This window comes from Arvicanthis niloticus, chromosome 1 (assembly GCF_011762505.2).
Source record: "Arvicanthis niloticus isolate mArvNil1 chromosome 1, mArvNil1.pat.X, whole genome shotgun sequence".
NCBI lineage: Eukaryota > Metazoa > Chordata > Mammalia > Rodentia > Muridae > Arvicanthis > Arvicanthis niloticus.
Genome location: NC_047658.1, coordinates 57,722,388 through 57,742,111, shown reverse-complemented (window position 1 = coordinate 57,742,111; position 19,724 = coordinate 57,722,388). Strand labels below are relative to the sequence as shown.

The 19,724-nt window shown below is 34.5% G+C and overlaps 1 protein-coding gene across 1 annotated transcript in view; it reads left to right on the top strand.

Moving 5' to 3' along the window:
- Tyr (tyrosinase) overlaps positions 1–19,724 on the top strand; it is a 65,493-nt gene that overhangs the window by 15,157 nt on the left and 30,612 nt on the right. Inside the window, exon 3 of the mRNA XM_034507907.2 lies at positions 4,386–4,533. Coding sequence (XP_034363798.1) covers positions 4,386–4,533 — 148 coding nt within the window. The remainder of the gene's footprint in view (positions 1–4,385; positions 4,534–19,724) is intronic.

Sequence of the window (19,724 nt, the reverse complement as noted above, 5' to 3'; positions counted from 1 at the left end):
AGCATTCCAACTGGTCCTCTGATTTCTACTAGGATGCATACACACACACACACACACACACACACACACAGGAGAGATAGATAGATAGATAGATAGATAGATAGATAGATAGATAGATAGATAGAGAGTATTTTTAAAAGAAGTTCCAATAAATAAAAATAAAAATTAATTCCATTTATGGTTTTAAGATTACATCATCTTTGAAAAAATACTAGTCATTAGATTGCTTCCAAAATATCTAAAGACTCACTTATAAAAAACATTTTTTGATCTACATCTTATATCCCAGCTATAACTGATACTAATTGTGACAATAAATACAATCTTCCCAATCATTGTGTCATTTGGAGACTGCGATGCTGTAATCCTTTGCCAAGTCTCTTGTTAGGAGAGTAAATTATGAGAGCAGTTAATCAAAGTGTCTAAGAGGCACCTAGCTCCTCACAGGCACTAAGATGAGTTTGCTGTTTTCTGTCTTTCTTCATTTCTATTTCTAAACCATTTTGAATGACTAATATAATTTAAATATTCACATCAGTTTGAATAAAACCAAAAAATTAAATATGCTTCTTTCTAGTGAAAATGTAGTCACTTTTTATTTCACACCTCAAAACTGAGCAGATTTAACCATGTAAATTCAATATCATCTATGATTCCACATCTTGGAAATAAAGTTTAATCAAACAAGAAAATATACAAGAAAATGCCTTTGCATTGCCTGCCATATAGTAGCTTATTTTCAAGAAAATGCGTATTGGTTACTTGTAAAAAATTATGTCACAACATCAGTTTTCACAGTGAGATTTTAAAGGCAGAATAAATATTGGTTCTTTTTTAATGTCAAAATATAAAAGAGGAAAAGTTCATGTGAAGAAAATAACATGATCAGAAGTAAGTATTTTGAAGTGTAAGTTTAGGTTTAGAAAACAAAGAACAATTTAGTCACATTCAGTAAATTTCAACCCTGATTGCACATTAGAATCACTTAGGGGCTTTTAAGACTATAAGTGACTAAGTTCAATTCTAACACAATTAAATCCAAATCTCCAGGTATCAGAGATAAACATCAATATCTAAAACAAATAACCCAAATCTCTCTAGAGGAGAATTGGGGGAGAAATAAAAGAGGAAAGAATATGGATTGACAAATTGAAACTCCCTATTGTCATTCATCTGAAATTCTTCTTAAATCTACCTTAGGAATGATGCACACGAACTTAAAGAGATAGCTCTCAATATTTGGAGCGATTGTTGCTGCTCTTTGCAAAGAACTTTGAGTTATGTTGGCATCTGAGGTTGCTAACATGGTCCTTAATGACTTGTTGGATGGTCTATCCATGGGAAATTTGAGAACAAGCAAGTGCAATATCATCCGAACAGCCTGTACCTTCCTGTAGCTGTTTTTAAATGTGGCAAGTCTACAAACTAATTTCAAGAACACACCACAGAAAGATGTCTGAAGTGCGTTGGGCAGTTCATATGTAACATCTTAGGTTTTATGGAGAAGACTATCTTTGTTATTCTCAATCTCTATTGGATAGATATATATTTTTAAATAGAGAAACATTTGAAACTCTGACTTTTCTTATAAAAATCAAAGTAAATTATTTGATCTCACTTTTGAGTCATTTCTGATCGCTTTGAAGAAACCCAACTTTCTATTTGGAAAAGATCATAGGTTTCAAGACAACTAAAGTTATGTTTGAGGTTTTTTGTTCTTCAAATGCTAGTTTGAATTAGATGTATTACATTAATTCTTTAAACTGCTGTTTCCTCATTATTAAAACTGGGATTAACAACAACAATATTGACAAATGTCAAGTAATCCTGTTATTCAAATGAGATTATGTACATGAATGATATTTGAATGCCTGACTTTATGAAAGTATTGGGATTTTTCTTTTAGGAAAAAGTAAAATGCAACAAGAAACGAACCTGACTGAGTAATCATTTCTATTTTATAAAGATAATTTCAATAACCACAATCTCCCCTTGTATTTTCAAATGAGCTATAAAGAAGTAAAATATAAAATAATTTATTTCCACATTACTATCATTTAAATCTCTAATGATATTTCCCTTGGCAGATACCACATTAGAAAAATTTAATGGTCCCATATAGCTTTTGATGAGAAAACTACCTTTCTTATTGCCCACCTCTGTTGGATACACACAGAAAAGGCATGCTTGTGGTTAGTAGCTTCGAAAATGGGCACTCATTTATCTACTAAATCTGGTGACAGAGAGTGCTGTTATTATTACCCAGGAAACTACCACTAGTATCAGATTGATGCTAGATACTTTCATACTAGCTATCAGAATTAATCTTTAGATCCTAAGAAATGTGTTTAGCTATTTTATATTATATCAATGACAAAAAGTGAAGCAAAAAATAGTTACCTAAATTGACAAATACTGTACTTCTTTCTTGTAAATAACCTAGAAGTTAAGGCCAGGTTTGCTAAACTTTTAACAGCAGGATCTTGAAACAGGGCTAGCTAGACACAGTGCTTTAGGCTCTCAGAAGAATCTAAAGCACAAAGAGATTGAAGGGAAATTTGTCAGTCATTATTCTACTATACTGTTATTCTATTATAATTGTCTAAAACACATCTAGCTTAGTGGTTACTGAATGTTTTCCGACACTACTGTACTTCACAATCCCTTTGTATAATTATTTTGCAAAAACTATCATTTTGTTTCTACTTTTATTATAGCATTTTCAAGGGGAGGTGAAAACTATGATTTCAAAGACAAAGATATGACAAACATTGGAGCAAAAGTTGACAAGTAAAAATTATTTATACTTATGGTATATATTTTAATACTGGCAGATATATTATACAATAACTAATCCAAATTAAACATCATGTCTGCTATCTTATATACTTACTATTCTTTAGTGTAACTGTTTGCAGTCTATTTTCTTAGCAATTTCAAACTGTACTATGTACTATCATGAACAGTAATGTCATGATAACTGTTGATCTCCTTGTCTTATTCTTTCCTTCCAACATAAATTTTATTTGACTAGTATAGCCCTAAACTTCATCAACCCAAAAGAATTTCTTCTGTAGAATTTATAACATTTACCTTAATAATTCTGTATTGTAATAATCTTTAGCAAACACATAAAAGAAATTATAAAATACTAAGACATATGAGTCTATTTGGATATTTAGATATGAATGTGAATATTAAATCCTTAAGGTAGCTAACTTTAAAAACTACAGTATCTTTAAATTTTATACTATTTGCAATATCTTTGAATTATTCCTCAATCTTTATTTATATCTCTGGTAAAAATAAGTAGGTTACACTTAAAAACTTTGTAAGACCATACATGAAATGAAGTTACTAAAGCTTTCATTTGATGCTATGATTATGATTAAAACTAAAACTTAAAGCCTAATTCCTATATAGATGATATTCCTCAGTGATGTACAGTATGTTGCTACATAGGAAGACAGTAAACTATTGCTTAAGAAAGCTTAAACTCTGTAATTAAATAGGCTTCTCTTCCAATCTCTGTTTCTATACATAAACATATGCAGTTCCTTAGTGTGCTAAGCCCTTTATTTTAAATCTATGATAATGCAAAGAACTAATCTGTATGATGATTCTGAATTATATAAAATCAATAATGTCAAGTTCTTAGAAAAATACACTCCTAATACTTATAGATAAAAAAGACAGTAGAGAGTATTATATTGTTCTTATATTATATTGTTCTTGTGAATTTACAGAGAGATGAGGACTTGATTTTGCCTTTGAAATTAGTTTTAATTATCTGTGTAATGAATGTTCTACAAAAATAAAGACATTATGATCTGATTGACCCTAGAACAATTACAGATTAATGAGTATAAGTTTGATCATAAATTTTGTGCTTCTTCTAGAACCAGGATCCAAAATTTAACTATTTGTTAGAGCCAGAAGACTAGAGTGAATGCTGATTATTGCAAAGGGTCTTGGGACTTTTCAGTATTGCATACAAAAACTCCTCTTAGGGTTCTTCTTGATACGTTGTTGATATATTCTGGATATCTTTATACTATTAGAATGAATGCTGATTATTGCAAAGGTTCTTGGGACTTTGTAGTATTCGAAGGACTTAACAGAGATGTACCATTAGGGAGTCCATGTTGGCCCAGCCTATCTCACCACTAACTACCACACAGTGTACCCAACCTAATACTTTTCAGTTTTGAAGAGATCTGAATGAATATTCAGAATCCAGATATCAAATGAGTTTTCTTATTGATTTTGTTTACTTAAAATCAGGATTTTCTCTGTAGTTGTAGATGAAATGAGATGATATAATCATTTAGATTTTCAATCATTTAGGAAAACTAATTTTTTAAAATTTCCCTTTCTGTCAACAGGATTTGCCAGTCCACTCACAGGGATAGCAGATTCTTCACAAAGTAGCATGCACAATGCTTTGCATATCTTTATGAATGGAACAATGTCCCAAGTACAGGGATCGGCTAATGATCCCATTTTTCTTCTTCATCATGCTTTTGTGGACAGGTTGGTTGACATTTCCTCATAAATTGTGTGTTTATTGCACTTAAATGTAATATTAATGTGTGTTTCAAATGTGACTTTAATTATCATACCAAACCTTATAAATTATGGCAGTTTGCTATTTTGAGAGAACCTAAGCTAAAACTAAATGTTCAAATGACTTATTAAAGTAATAGTCACTGAAGAGAAACCAGTAAGGTGTAGGTTATGATAAGGAAAAAATAGAAAATCTCAAGTTGAGCAACAATATAAGCTCATGTGTCAAATACAGCTATATCTTGGAACAGTTTAGGGTATCCTTTATTTGATATTAGATTAGGACTAATGAATAAAATTTAAATCTAATACTGGAGAGTAAATAGCTGGAGGTTGACTTTACACAGACAATGCAGAACTCCCAAGCACTAGTTTGATTCATCATAGGCTATAAGGCTATATGGATCTAGTACTGAATTTGAAAGCTTGCAGTCATTTATGGTTAAGAGTAAAAACATGAATATAGGGAATCTACTGTGTATGTAAGAATGAAAAAAGTGACAGTTTTCATGGAAGAGATGAAGACACATTATTATTTTATAGGGATTTGCATGGTTTAAAACTAATATTTTTTATACTATTTTTAAAGCAAACTGACATATGGATGTGAGAGGACTTAGGTAAAGGGGTTAGTCATTTAGACCTTAGAGAATCAGCTGTAATATATCCTGATATTTAATGTTTCAGCATTTTCATAGAAATAACAATGTGCTGGGAATGGTAACTACCATCATGGATCACTGGATGCAAAGGTTTTTTTTTTTTTTGATATTCAGAATTCATCAATGAACATCATTGGGAGTTTAGATAAATCATGGAAATATTCTGAGTTTTCCTTTTCTTATCTTTAAATATGTTTTTTGGGAGAAGTTATTAAGAATACAGAGGTTATTAAAAAACAAGCAAGCTATGAAATTAACTAAACAGATGTGTGTGAACAGTAGGCAGCACATATAAGTTACGACTGATTAGATGATATACAGCCTCTGGGGTACATATATAATGGAAATATTATAATAATATCACTTTGGTCATAATGCTGAGTGGTAGAAGTAAGAGTACTTAATGATTGTTGAGACCCAAGCTGCCCGGTCTGCAGGTCAAGGTTCAGCAAGAGAGAGAGTGAGGACGGACTAGAAGAATGGAGACCAGACAGAGTGTGATTCAATCCCATTTATTCTTCAGTCTCTCTTCTCTCCAAGTTCCTAGTTCCTAGTCCCTAGTTCCTAGTACCAAGTCTCAGGTCCTAATTCCAGTCCTAAGTTGCTAGTCTCTTTCCCAGTTCCAAGTTACTTCTTCCAAGTGTCTAGTCCAAGTGTCTAGTGTCTAATAATTTCTTCTGTCTGCCTCTCGCCTTTTGTTTGTCTCACTTCTAAGCCATGCCTTTAAGTCACACCCTTAGGTCTTATCTCTAAATCACACTTTTAAGTCTCACACACCCAAGGAAAAATCCTGGGTATCTAAAACAAGATATTATCAGAGTGTGCTCAGCTGTTGTATGCTATTGTAAACAAGTCTCTTGTCAGGGTATATGGCTCAAGATGGCTGCAGGGATGATAGCTGCCTTCTGTCGGCTCCCCACAAATGATATTGTATATTAATGAGCTATAATATTCTTATTATCTAGCAATTTGAATAACTGTTTTTCAACAGTGCATTAAAAGTTTGAATTTTAAAGATGATACCAAAAATGGTACTATAAAGAAACAGAGTATGTTATTGAGGTGTTAGAGATTTCTTGCAAACTTATTTAGTATTATCAGGTAAAAATATTTTAGTATATCTCCTTAATTTTATATATTCTGTAATGTATATTCAAGAAATAATTAGAATGAGTTGGTTATTCACTATACTCTCTTCATACTGAGGTTGTTAATAAGCATGGAACAATGGTCTGTACCAATATTTAGAAGTCAAGGATTATTTTACGTACATTCCTCTCTATACAATTCTCTTCATTTTCCATGGAGCTTATTGAATTACTTTATGTATTTAGAAATTTGTGTTATTCTCTTTCTTATAGAACTCAATTCATTGTATCATAATAATCAAAGTACTAGTTTATTTAAACACATCTTGAGTCATTAGTTCAAGTTTTATTTTATCAGTTGTGACTTGTTTACTCAGTACTCAGTATGACAACATATAATGTGTAGTTGAGGGAATACATGAAGAACTGCAATGTGCAACTAAAATATGCTAATTTCAAAATTGAGTAAAGAACTTGCTGAATGTATTTCCTATTGTCCTTTCACAAAATAAATTGTAGTGAGCTCTTACATGCTAACAGAAGTTTAGAGAACATTAAAATAATGCCAATGCATCTACAATTGATGAGCTTTACACAGTGAATTATATTATAAAATGAGGAGTGGAGGCTAATGATAGTTATTACTTCAACTGCATATGTGTCTTAATATGTATGAATCTGCCTATTAATAAAGTAGAGGCAAGCATAAATAAATATTAGTGAACTATCTCTGTTTTTGAGGATAGACACAATTTTATTAGCTTTTTCAATTTGTTAATATTTAGAAATGGATAAATATACTTGTTCAATAATACCAATAATAGAATCAATTCTGAAAACTCAAAGTGAATGGAGATGGGCATTTGTTTCCCTATAACTCTTAAAATGTATTTGAAATGTTTGCTTATTTGCTACTTGTTTTTATTAGTGATTTCTGGTGAGATATTTATTTTGTAGCCTTCTCTTCATAGGTTGGTTTAATGAGGACTCTTCCTAGCAATTCAACTCAAAGTGCTGCTTAGTATTTTTATATATTACATAATATCTCTCAAGTCTTGGCTTCTGGAATGTCTTCCCATCTTGGCACAGCATGCCATGGTGGTGAGAGTTATAGATGCAATGATCCTATCAATTTTGTATATTAGCTGGTCTTCAAATTCTTTCATGGAAATTGTCTGTGTTAAGGCTTACAAATCCATGCTTTACTTTGATGTGATTTACTTTGGTAAAAATGTTTCCATTTTCAACCTTTGAGAAAATGATGACTTCTTCTGGAAATAATGGATTGTTGGTGGGTAGCACAGATCGTAGATAAATGTTTGGGAGTGGAAAGGAGTTTTATCAACATTGTTTTGACATTGTTTTGCTGTTCAATTTACAACACAAAGCTTTGTATGATCAAATGCAAACACAGTTCTGCACACATACGTACAATTATCTGTACATCTATAAGTGCCTTTTATATTCTATATATGCCATATTGGACTTGAGCAGGCAGCACTGACTACATATTTCTCATCTCCATCTGTTTCCATCCAAGCTATAGAATGTAAATTAAGTAACATACAGTAAAATGAATCTCCTTTGGTAATTGTGAGTTAATAGGTAAGGACATTTGGGAGTGAAGAAAAGAATACAATTGAGGTGAAGACCAAGAGGCATCCTCTTTAGCCTATGAGCTCACAACACTAAAATTGTGACCATCACAAAGGAAATATCCACTAATTATGTAATATACTTATGACTATATATTTCTTGAAATATAAATACAATTTTAATTGGTGGCATTTGAGAGGAAAAATGTTCAGCCTATAGCTAACAAAACCTATATAGAAGTTTTCAGTTAGAGAAGGTTCATTTTAGCCCCAATTATTATAAAATCTACTGAAGTACAAAAAGGACAAGTAACATTTATAGGAAACTAGATGTATACTGAATTCTTTGTATGCTGCATAAATAAACTCATTTCATATCTACAGATTCTGCCATCATATCAGTTAAGTCCCATGTCATTACATTATAGATAAAAAAACACAATTAAAGAGTTTAAGTAACCTGCTATAAGTCTGTTTCATAAAATACTTAATAGAAGGTATATGTACTAATAGACAAGGAGAGAATAGTCTTTCACCAGTGGAAAACCTGGAATTATCAATACAGTGCTTGTTTTAATGGTAACCAAGTAATGTGTTTGCTACAGAAAACACTATCCAAGCAGAATGGACTACAAAACCTTGGCAATCTGAAACCAGAATGACCAAGATGGGCCTGTTGCCAGTTCTTATTCAAAGTTTAGACCAGTCATCTTAACTGATTCTCAAATCCTAGTCTGATGTCATTGTAAGATGGTGGAGGCAGACTGGCTGAGGAACCAAATTTGCTGAGGAAAATGAACAGGATAGTATGTTCACCAGTAGCAGTTCATGCTTAAAACACTAATTCCTAAATATTAAAAAATATTGTGCAGTAGAAAATCATTAGCAATGGAGTCTGAACCCTTGGGAAACTTCTGGCAATGCTCAGTGAACCTTATGTGAGATTGGAAAGGCTGGTAGACTTCTCTGGACCTATGTCTCCTCACATATAAGATGACATTAATGAAACTTCTTCAGTATAATGTATCTCAATTTTAAAAAAATATAGCACAGTATACAAAGTCCAACTCAGGAAGATATTTAAAAGTGGCTAGATAGTCTGTATTTGCTATTTTCTCAGTGCTCTCCAGGACTGTTAACACTACTTCAGCAAGTCTATGAAGCCTGACTTTTGAGGGTAGGAAAATCCTGGCTAAGTGCAAACATGAACTAATGCATTCTAGGAATAGTGATCCTGCCTTGATCCTCAGCTATAGATAAATATCTCTCCTGCAGTGATTTCTTGGATGTATTGCCAAAGAAGCTTTCCTTCTACTCTATTCACCAAGTGTCCCCTAGGTTAACTTACTAAGTAAGAAGTCTGCCCAAACCATATGCCCTCAAATCAGATGCTGCACCAAATTGTCAGCACAGTAGTCCAAGCAGAAGGGTGGCAGCAAGACAGGTCCGTGGGCTTTCAGGAATGAACAGCAGATTGTTTCCTGACTGGTGACTGGAGGCCAAAGCTTCCTCACAAAGGTAGAAATATCAGGCTTATGGAAGGAGGTCATCTCAGAAATCAGAGATATGTCTTCAAGTCTGTACTTTGCATCAGATGGGATGTCAGAGAGAAACCTGCTCTATGTGTGTTTCTTTTATTATTGGCCTATACTCTGGTTTAAAATGCTTACTTGTTTTCTGAATCAGAATTTATTCCCTATAACAAATTGCCATTGTACCATTATAATCATATTCGACTGTATTTCCCCAGCTGCTTTTCCTGTTAGATTTAGCTCTTAAAACAGTTTGTCGTTGTTAGATTGATCTATGTGTGTCTCTTTCAGTAAATCTTGAGCTCTCTGCTGACAGGGTCTATATATTGATCACCTCTGGCATCTAATACTGTCCTAGAAGCAATCCACTAAGACTTCCTAAAGTGTCATGTAATTGATAATTTTGAGCAGTCAGCCACTATGGGTTATCAATAACATTTTGTTGTGAGATAAAATATTCACTCAAGGACATTGAATTGTACTCTATCTAGTGATAAAGAAATCAGTTGCTATGACAAGTAACCTTAAACATGTCCTATAAGACAGAAAATCTCTCAGCTCTTTGTAAGATCAATGTGATTTAGAATTGGGAGAATTACAATATTGTTAACCTAAATATGTCACTGGCAACAGTAGAAAGAAAAATAGGTCTTTATTATTAAATCTAAAAATAGGTCTTCACTAATAAATCTGAAAAATAATCTTAAAATCATGTGCCAAACTCTTTTAAGGCAGAAGGAAGGTAACACTCCCACAGAGAGTTTTGTGTTAAACTAAGAAGGAATGCATACTATCAGTTCCCAGGAGGTAGAACAAACTATTTAACATCACACACACACACACACACACACACACACACACACACACACACACACACAGAGAGAGAGAGAGAGACAGAGACAGAGACAGAGAGAGAGTCAGAGAGAGACAGAGAGAGAGAGAGAGAGAAACCAGAAAAATATCTAATTGTGGAAGCTGTAGTCTGTCATAGCATGTCCCACAGTATATCCTTCTGCCCACATATCTTTACTTGCATATGTTCATTGCAATGAGTCATTGGTCTGGGTCAATGTCTTTGCCTTCTTTGATAGCATCAATATTGGATCTTCACCAGGACTCCTGTTGTTGCCCTGGGTCATAGAGATTCTGAAGCTTTGGATCAGCAGGACTGGCCCTTTGACTGGTCCTGATGATTGACAGATCATACAGATTTGGGGATGTGCAAACTCAGAACCCTGGATCTGAATCTGGTTAGTTGCTGAGGTAGTCAGCATTCTGGCTTTCCCTTATCTGTGCTATAAGGGCAAACTCTCCAGCTCTGCTTTGACTTGGCCACCCAGTGCTGCCATTGGCAGGAGGCAAGATAAGCTTTCCTGCTTTTATGCCCTTAGTGTCTGCTCATCCACACCCAGCTACCAGGGCCATCTCCATTGTGCTGTCTGGAATAGGCACGAGGCCTACTGTCCCAAGTACTGCTTCTGTGAAAGGTGGGGCCAGTTCAAGAGCACCACAGCCAATAAATGGTAGCGACAATTCTGCTCAGCCCCTGGATAACCACATGGTCCCTGGTGGCTGTTTTAGCTAACTGTTTTTATATGTTCCATTTTGTAATTAGTGGACTCTGTTGCTTTCAAGTCAGTGGTAAGACAATGGATGATAGTGGGAATGTGTGATATAAATAACTCACTGTGCTCAGGACTAGGAAGTGAATGTGAAAAATACAAAGGTATTGGGGTCCCCTATTACCCTTCAAGGGTATGATATTTATGACCTAAGTACCTCCTGTGAGGACCTCCTTTTTTTTTTCTCTCTCTCTTTTTTCCCTTGGCTAAGAGTCTATTTCCATTTTGAAATTTTATTTAACTTTTTTATTTATTTTCATTAATTTCTTTATTCACTCACTTTATATCCTGATCACAGCCCCCTACAAGTGTCCCCTCACATAACCCCTCCCTAACCCCACCCCCTTCTCCTCTGAGAAGGGAAACCATCTCCCATACCAACCCACCCTGGCACATCAAGTCACTGCAGGACTAGGCACATTCTCTTCCACTGAGGTTAGACAAGACTGCTCAGTCAAACAGGATCCGAAGGCAAGAAACAGACTCAGGGACAGCCCCCACTCTGGATATTGGGGAACTCACATGAAGACTAATCTGTACATCTGCTTTATGTGTGTAGGGTGCCTAAGTCCAACCCACGTATGCTCTTTGGTTGGTGGATCAGTTTCTGGGATCTCCCAAGAGAAGGACCTCTTTCTTAAAGGTTCCACAATTTTTCAACAATGTCATTGGCTGGGTACCAATTCTTTAATGTTATTGGACTACTCTAATAATATCCAGGTATTGACAAAATTGAAATAATTCTGTTAAGATATTTCAAGTTACTTTGCTTGCTGACACAAATAGATTGTGCCATGCATGGGAGAACCTGAAGTGACTTATCCTGCAGCTGTGATCTCTAGGAAGTGTCTATAGGTTTTGCCATCCACTGCTGCTGTATCTGCTGCATTTAGCTTATGTGTAAATGGGAGCTGGTTCCTCACCCTCGGCCTTTCTGCCCTTGGGAGAAACCCCAACTTTTATGTGTTGCCTTTAAATTTAGTAGCCGCTTTTTTAAAACTTTTTTTAAAATTTTTAAAATTTTTTTATTAGCAAATTATAATTTTTACTTTTTAATACAATGGGTTATAAACAAAAATAATGCAGGATATGGCGAAGGGGATGACACAGGAGCATAGGTGTTCTGGGGAGTACAGATATCTTTTAGAACAGGGTCAGCTGGGTAAAGGTTCAGGGGACAGGTCACTATGACTTTGCCTATGATTCACTTGTCCTTATCTAAATTGGTACTATCTGCCAAGGCTGCCTATTTACAAGGTCTATGACTACTCAGGCTGTTTTAAAGAGACACTTTCCATACTCCCTCTGTCTGTCGGTTACTGCTCCTTAGCTAGGAATTGCCTATCCAATTGCCTCCTCTTGTGCTGTTCTGGGAAGCTTTGTTCTGATTGATTGATTGGTTGATTGATTTAAAGAGAAAAGACATTTTGTGTTGCTTAGCCTGACTCTCCCCATGCCCCAAGTTATCCCCCTCCACTCTTTTTTTCTGGGGCCCTTTTAGGTTGTAAGCTTGGGTTTTAACTGTCATAAATCAAGTGTTATTTTGTTGTAAGAAATCATGTCATCTCAATCCAGGGATTCAACCCCACCTTTGACCATTTGGTTCCAGGATAAAACACACACAATCTTTATTTTTACAATAAGCCTTAATCAGCACTAGTGCTTGTCAGAGATCAACCCTCTATGCTATTAAAATCTATTTCATATAGATAACCTAGAGTTATTACTTACTATGTTTCATCTGGACTGCTCTTAACTCCAATTGGCTGGTCCTCAGGTCCATTCTTTCTTGATTTCTAAACTATTGTCTCTTCCTCCTCCTCCTCTTCCTCCTCCTCCTTCTCTTCCTCTTCCTCCTCCTCCTCTTCCTCCTCCTCTTCCCCCTCCTCTTCCTCCTCCTCTTCCTCCTCCTCCTCTTCCCCTCCTCTTCCTCCTCTTCCACCTTCTTCTCCCTGTCCTCTTGGTCTCCTCCAACCGCCAGACTGGGAACACCAAGAATCACCTATTTCAATTCGGCCCATCTATAGGCTGTAGACATTTTTATTTACCAATCAAAAATAACTTGGAACAAGATCACATAGCATACTTGGATCTATGTGCAGACTCTCTCATCTATGGGACAACAAGGTCTTGGGGACCACACTTGGCATTATAATACATAGCAAAAGACTAAACCTCAACAAGAGTTCAGAAAGAACTAGGAAGGGATAAGCTTATTCAAGCAAGTAAGCCTACAAGATGACAATTACATCAGATGAATAAAAGTTACTTTTACATATCAATAAATGATTCATTTGGTGATATTGCAATTAGATATCAAACAATCCCCACATTTAATTGGATCATGGCTTGTGGTACTCAAAAGTTAGAATACATTTGAAAATCTATATAATATTTAGCACATAGACAATGCTTAAAACCATAAACAGTTTAAATTACACAGGGACTTAGTACAATAGGAGAAATGGTCCAAACACTTTAACCTATATCACTATTTAAGAGAATGAGCAGATACAGATTAGGGAGCTGAAGGATCAATAGGGAACAAAGGAGGAAAACCAGCATATGAAGTCCTAAGATCCATTTAAGAACATGAGAAACAAAACAAAACAAACAGCACCACCACCACCACCACCACCACCACTACCAACATCATCAACAACAAGAAGAAACAAAGAAAGGATATCAACAAATATATCTACTGATCTAAAAAGAGATATTAAATATTGTTACTGGGCCTGGTAGTGACCAGTGCAGTTGCAGATTTTGTAGCTGCTTTGAATACTGGAAGTTTCAGAACAATTTTTGCAAAGATTTCTAATGAGAAGTGGGACAGAGAAAATGGGATAAGGTATATAAGAAGCTTTTAGGAAGTTAAGTGGTGTAAAGAGATAGAGGGAAGTGAGAAAACTACCTCAACATGTTGATTGACTGTCTTAGTTACTGTTCTATTGCTCTGAAAAGACACCACTGTAACTCTTATAATAGAAAGCATTTAACTTGGGGCTCATGGTCCCAGAGGACAATGGAGTTCATGACCATCATGGCAGGAAGCGGATGGGCCAAGGCAAAAGAGCAGTAGTAGAAAGCTGTACAAAATCTTCACCAGAAAACAGGGCCTGGGGCTGGCATGGACTTTTGAAATCTCAAAGCCTTTTTCCAGTGATACACCTCCTCCAACAAGGCTGCATCTTTTGCAAATAGTTCCACAACTTGGTAACTAAACACTTAAATACATAAGCCTATGGGAGGTTGTTCTTATTCAAATAATCACATTAATGTTTGAGGTGTGAAGGCAAGAAACCAGTGAAACCCTCCAGTGAAACATGACTGACTTTTGCACTTGTAGAAAGAAAAGATGGAGAAGAGATGCATATATGTGTGCAAATGTAGTGGTGAAGAGGTGAGGTATTTTGATTGTGTTTTAGTGTTATCTCTTGTGTTTTTACTGTTCCATTCAATGAAATTGGTTGGTGCTCATCACTTTTAAATTTGTTGGCTACTCAGGAGGATAAGAAAGAAAACAAGAATTTATAAAAGGTTTTAGGAATTTCTATCTTTATGTAATTCAATACATTAGTAGGTTGTTGAATTTAAGAAATATGCTGGTGAGACCAATGAGAAAGTTCTAAACATAGTACAGTTCTTTACAACCTGTTTGATGCCATGCAGTCAATATATATATATATATATATATATATATATATATATATATATACCACCCATTATCATCCTTTAAATGTACTGATTATGACTTTTAAGATTTGTAAATTTACACTCAGAAGCTGGTAGTCAGCTGTCAAGATTTTAGTTGATCTTTGTATTATTTGGAAGTACCATCTCCTAGGTCTGCCATTAAATCAGTTCTGACTTCAAGGATAATAAAATTAGAAATATAGCCTCCCAAAAGGTGAATTCAGATTTTTATTGCCATAGACTAGTACCACAGCCTAGTGGCTTAACCACAGACATTTATATTAATATAGTTTCAAGAGTAAATGCCCTAAATCAATGTCAAGAGAATTGAATTCTCCTGAGGATTTCTGTCCTTGGCTTGGACATAGTCATTCTTTTCCTGTGTACTGATGTAGAATACTTTATGTATGCATCTGTGTCCTGTATCTATTTCGTCTCCAGATACTGGTCATATCTGATTGTAGCTTCCACTAATGATTTACTTAACTTAATTGCTAGTCTCTGACTTTGTCTTTAAATCCAGTAACACCATGAGGTTCTGGGGATTAGTAGTTCAATATATTATTGATTTGGGTGTGGGGGTCCATTTAATGTCATACAAATAATTAAACTGTAGACTGAAGGAAGATAGATTTACTAATGTGATAGCAAAAGTAAGAAGAAAAATAAGTTTGAGAACATATTTTTTAGTTCCAAATAGCAGGTCACTGGTGTTAAAATTTATGTGAATTTTGCCAATGAAATGGTAAAAAAAAATCACTAGAAGGGAAGAATGTTGGTCTACTTTAAAATTCAAATTATGAAAAATTACATGGCTTCAACTTGAAAGCTATTTTTAAAAGAAAAAATTTCCAAATTGTTCCTAAATAAAAAATAAAGCCAATAATAATTATGAAAGTACAAAATATCCACAGGAAATGCTAATTTTTCATTTTATTTATAATTTTTTAATTTCATGAATTTATTTTATTAATATTATTCTGATGCCTTGTGTGTTTCTGAAAGTATCAAAACAAAATTTCATCATGTACTTTTGGCAAAACAGAAGAAAGTAGGAATGCATAATGTAAATGTTATTTCCATTTTAGCAGCAAGCCAAGATACATCTATGGAGTACAAACTGTCACATAATCTAGAATAACAAAGGGCACAGAGATGTTGGATGTGGACAAAAACATATTACTCTGCTCAGTAAGTCAGAGAGAAATGTCAGTTTTCTTTAACCGCATCTTTATTCATCAGGAGAACAATGTTTATACTTAACAAAAGAGTAAGATTTGTTTAAATGTGATTTTTCTCACAAGAAAAAAGAATAAAAAGAAGAAAGAGACAGTAGAACTCCCTTAATCTTAAAGAGAACAAAGACAAGCAACAGAACAAAATTCAAGATTGATGTTACCATGCTTCCCTTAAGAAACCAGAAGTAAAATGTTTTGGGGAATAGATACAAAGCCATTAGAGCCCTTGTTCACTCCACTGAACTGTGAGCAAACAACTCTGTATAAACACACAGTATAAAGGGACCCAGCAGATAGCCAAGCATCCTGAAAATGCACCTGTTGTCCAGTTCCATACCCTTACTTAGTATGTCCTCTCTTATTGTTATTTTTGGATTGCAAATGTCTTATTTCTCATGTGCTATAAGGAAGAGAAGCTATTTCACTTGTTTTGAGAAAATGTCTTTTATAATTTTAAATCTACCGTTTGTGTAATTATAAAGTAGATAAGGCTCTCTGTTCTAGAAAGATACTAAATTATCAGATATTCCACTTCTAGCTGAGGAGACACTGGCAACTGACAGCTGGGTGAGAGAAAGTCAGTTTTTATTAAGGGTGTGGTCCCTGGTAAGTTGACCACTCTCTCATGATAGGCCACAAATCCAAGAATCTATGGGCACCTAAACTGGACATAATATGCTTTAAAAAAAATAGATGTGACACAAAGTTGTGTGGCTCTGAAAGAAGTGAAGTTTGGCATAGTGGGAGAAGGAACATGGATACAATCAAAGGACTAAAAGAAAATGAGTACCGAACAATGAAAATAAATTAGAAAAAAATGGTTTAAAATGACACAAATCTGAGATGTCAAGTTCTCTTTAACATATAGAACTTGAATAAATGTAACAATAAAGATTATGTTACATTTTAAACACACGTGGAGCTGTCTCTCAAAACACTATGCTCAGGCACATTCTGTACAGAAAAAAAAAATTGAAAGTATCATTACATTTAAAATTAGGCCTATTCCCATCCTTGACTATCGGGGTTTTAGTTTGTGTAATTTAATGGCTAGATTTCAACAGAAATAAAAGTCTTGGTTCCATGGCTAAGACTAAAATTCCTTTGTAAATGTAGGGTTCCTGTAAATCTGTAAACTCAAAATCCAATACATTAACGAAGCTGTGTGTTTTCCAAACCTGATAGATGTTTAATACTTTGAAGAACTTAAAACCTTGAATTTGCACATCATCTAATTTTCTGATTTGCAATTAAACATAGAACTAGAAAGCAAGTTGAAACAGGTCTCAGAAACTAAGTTTCTGGGACAAATATGCTTGCATTTATAAGACATGATATAAAAAGGGACTGCTAAGACAGAAAAGTAGAAAAAGTGCCAGGCACAAGGGCAGTACAAGGAATTTAAAACAGATTCAGAGGGAAGGAATCATTTTTGGATCTTTACCATTGTTTTGTCATTTATTATCAGCACCTAAACTACAATAATTTATTTTAAATGATAAAAACACAAGATATTGGAGAAATCAATACTGAGTATCAAAGTCCACACATGATTAAGTGATTGGGTGAAGGATTTAATCAGAATTTCTGACCATCACTACAAAGGTTTTTATTCTGCATGTTGTTTGTCATACAGTAAACAAATCAATTAGGCCTCCAACTTCAGAATAAGCATCAAGATTTCATTTCAGTTGTCTGTGTTAGAATTTTTCTGAGAAAAATTAAAATAATAAAAGATAATTTATTGTAAATAGTACAAAGCCAGAAATTCAAAGCATAAGTACCACCAAGACTAACAGTCCTTAAACATCTCTGTTTCTGTTTATTTACATACCAATGTCAGATCCTTCCTTCCTTCTTTTTTTTTGTTTCTTTTGTTTGTCTTTTTGTTTGTTTGTTTTTTATTTTTTGAGACAGGGTTTCTCTGTGTAGCCCTGGCTGTCCTAGAACTCACTCTGTAGACTAGGCTGGCCTCCAACTCAGAAATCCACCTACCTCTGCCTCCCAACTGCTGGGATTAAAGGCATGCGCCACCACCGCCCGGCCTCCTTCCTTCTTTCATTCCTTCCTTCCATCCTTCTTTTCTTCCTTCTTTCCTACTTTTCCATTTCTTTCTCCTTTCTTCCCTCCTCCCTCCTCTCTCTCTTTCCTTTCTTCCTTCCTTCTTTCCATTCATTGAAGCTGCCTTAATCTTTTTCAATGCAGACTTTATGTGTAAGCATTATATGCAGGTAGCCAAGTTTGTCAGTTTGAAATATAGTTTCTTAAGAACAATTTTTTATATCTGTCTTATAATGGTATTTATTTGATTCTTAAGGGTTTTTTGCATAACACATTTCCTTTTACACTGAGTCCTACCACACATTGATATTAAATATGTAGGCTGCACAAAATTGATGTTCTTAGTCTTATTTTCCTATTTTGAAGAAGTGTTCATATTCCCACTTTTGTCAGATTATAAAACAGTGGTCAAATATATTTTATTTTTAATCCTTTAGTGTATATGCATCGTTATGTGACACCTAATAATCATTTTTGATTGTACGACTATTTTTTTTACTGTGACCAACTTTCTTTCTCTCTTTCTTTCTTTCTTTCTTTCTTTCTTTCTTTCTTTCTTTTGTATTTAATTTTAATTCTATTTATTTTGCATCCTGACTCCAGTTTCCCCTCCTTCCTCTCCTTCTAGTTCCTCCTCTCCCCAATCTACTCATCTTGTATTTCTCCTCAGAAAAGGGCCTCCATGCTTGTCAATTCATGGCAATTCTCCAGCCGTAGCATTTCAAGCTGAAGCAACACTAAGCATCTTCTCTTGCGACCTAGTAGGGAGAAAGGCAGGCTATGACCCAGTTAACTGGAATTTATCGGTACCCTTGATTTTTATTATAAGCTATAGCTTAAGGTTTTTTTCTCCATTGTTTTTAACCTTCATTTTCAGAACTCTTTATGTTTTTGCATCTTTCTTTACATTGAAACTTTCTTTACTTATATGTCCCTTAATAAAGAGTAAACCACTTGCTTCAGTTCTTTGCCCTTAAACATTATTTAAATATTATAAATTTCTTTCTATGTGCTGTTCTAGCTTCTACACACACACACACACACACACACACACACACACACACACACGGCTGGAGAGATAGCTCAGAGGTTAGGAACACTGACTGCTTTTCTGGAGGAGTAATGAGTTCAATTTCCAGCAACAATATGATGGTTCACAACCATCTGTAATGATATCGAATGCCCTCTTCTGTTGTGTCCTGAACAGAGTGACAGTGTACTTACATATATAAAATAAGAGAATGAATATTTAAAATTTACATTTAATTACATTTAAATTTACATTTGGATTAATTGAATTACACGTTAGCTCCATTGCTAAATAAAGACTTCTTTCCACAGTTAGAGCTTCCAGAAAAGATTTTTTTAAATTATGTGATCCTTTATATTACTGGTCGAATCAACATTAATGTTTATTTAGCTAAACATGATCTGACTATACAAGTCTGACTGACTTGGAATTAGTTGTGTAAATCAGCCTTGCTCTGAACTCACAGAGATCAATCTGTCTCTGCCATTGAGGTGCTGGAATTAAACATATGAAACACCATGTGCAGCTCATGTGGGATCCTAAACTTTTATATAATCAGATAATTTTAGTTCCAGTATTCAGAACACCCAGTAACTACTCACAAAGTTGGGAATATGTAGAACATCTTGAAGTT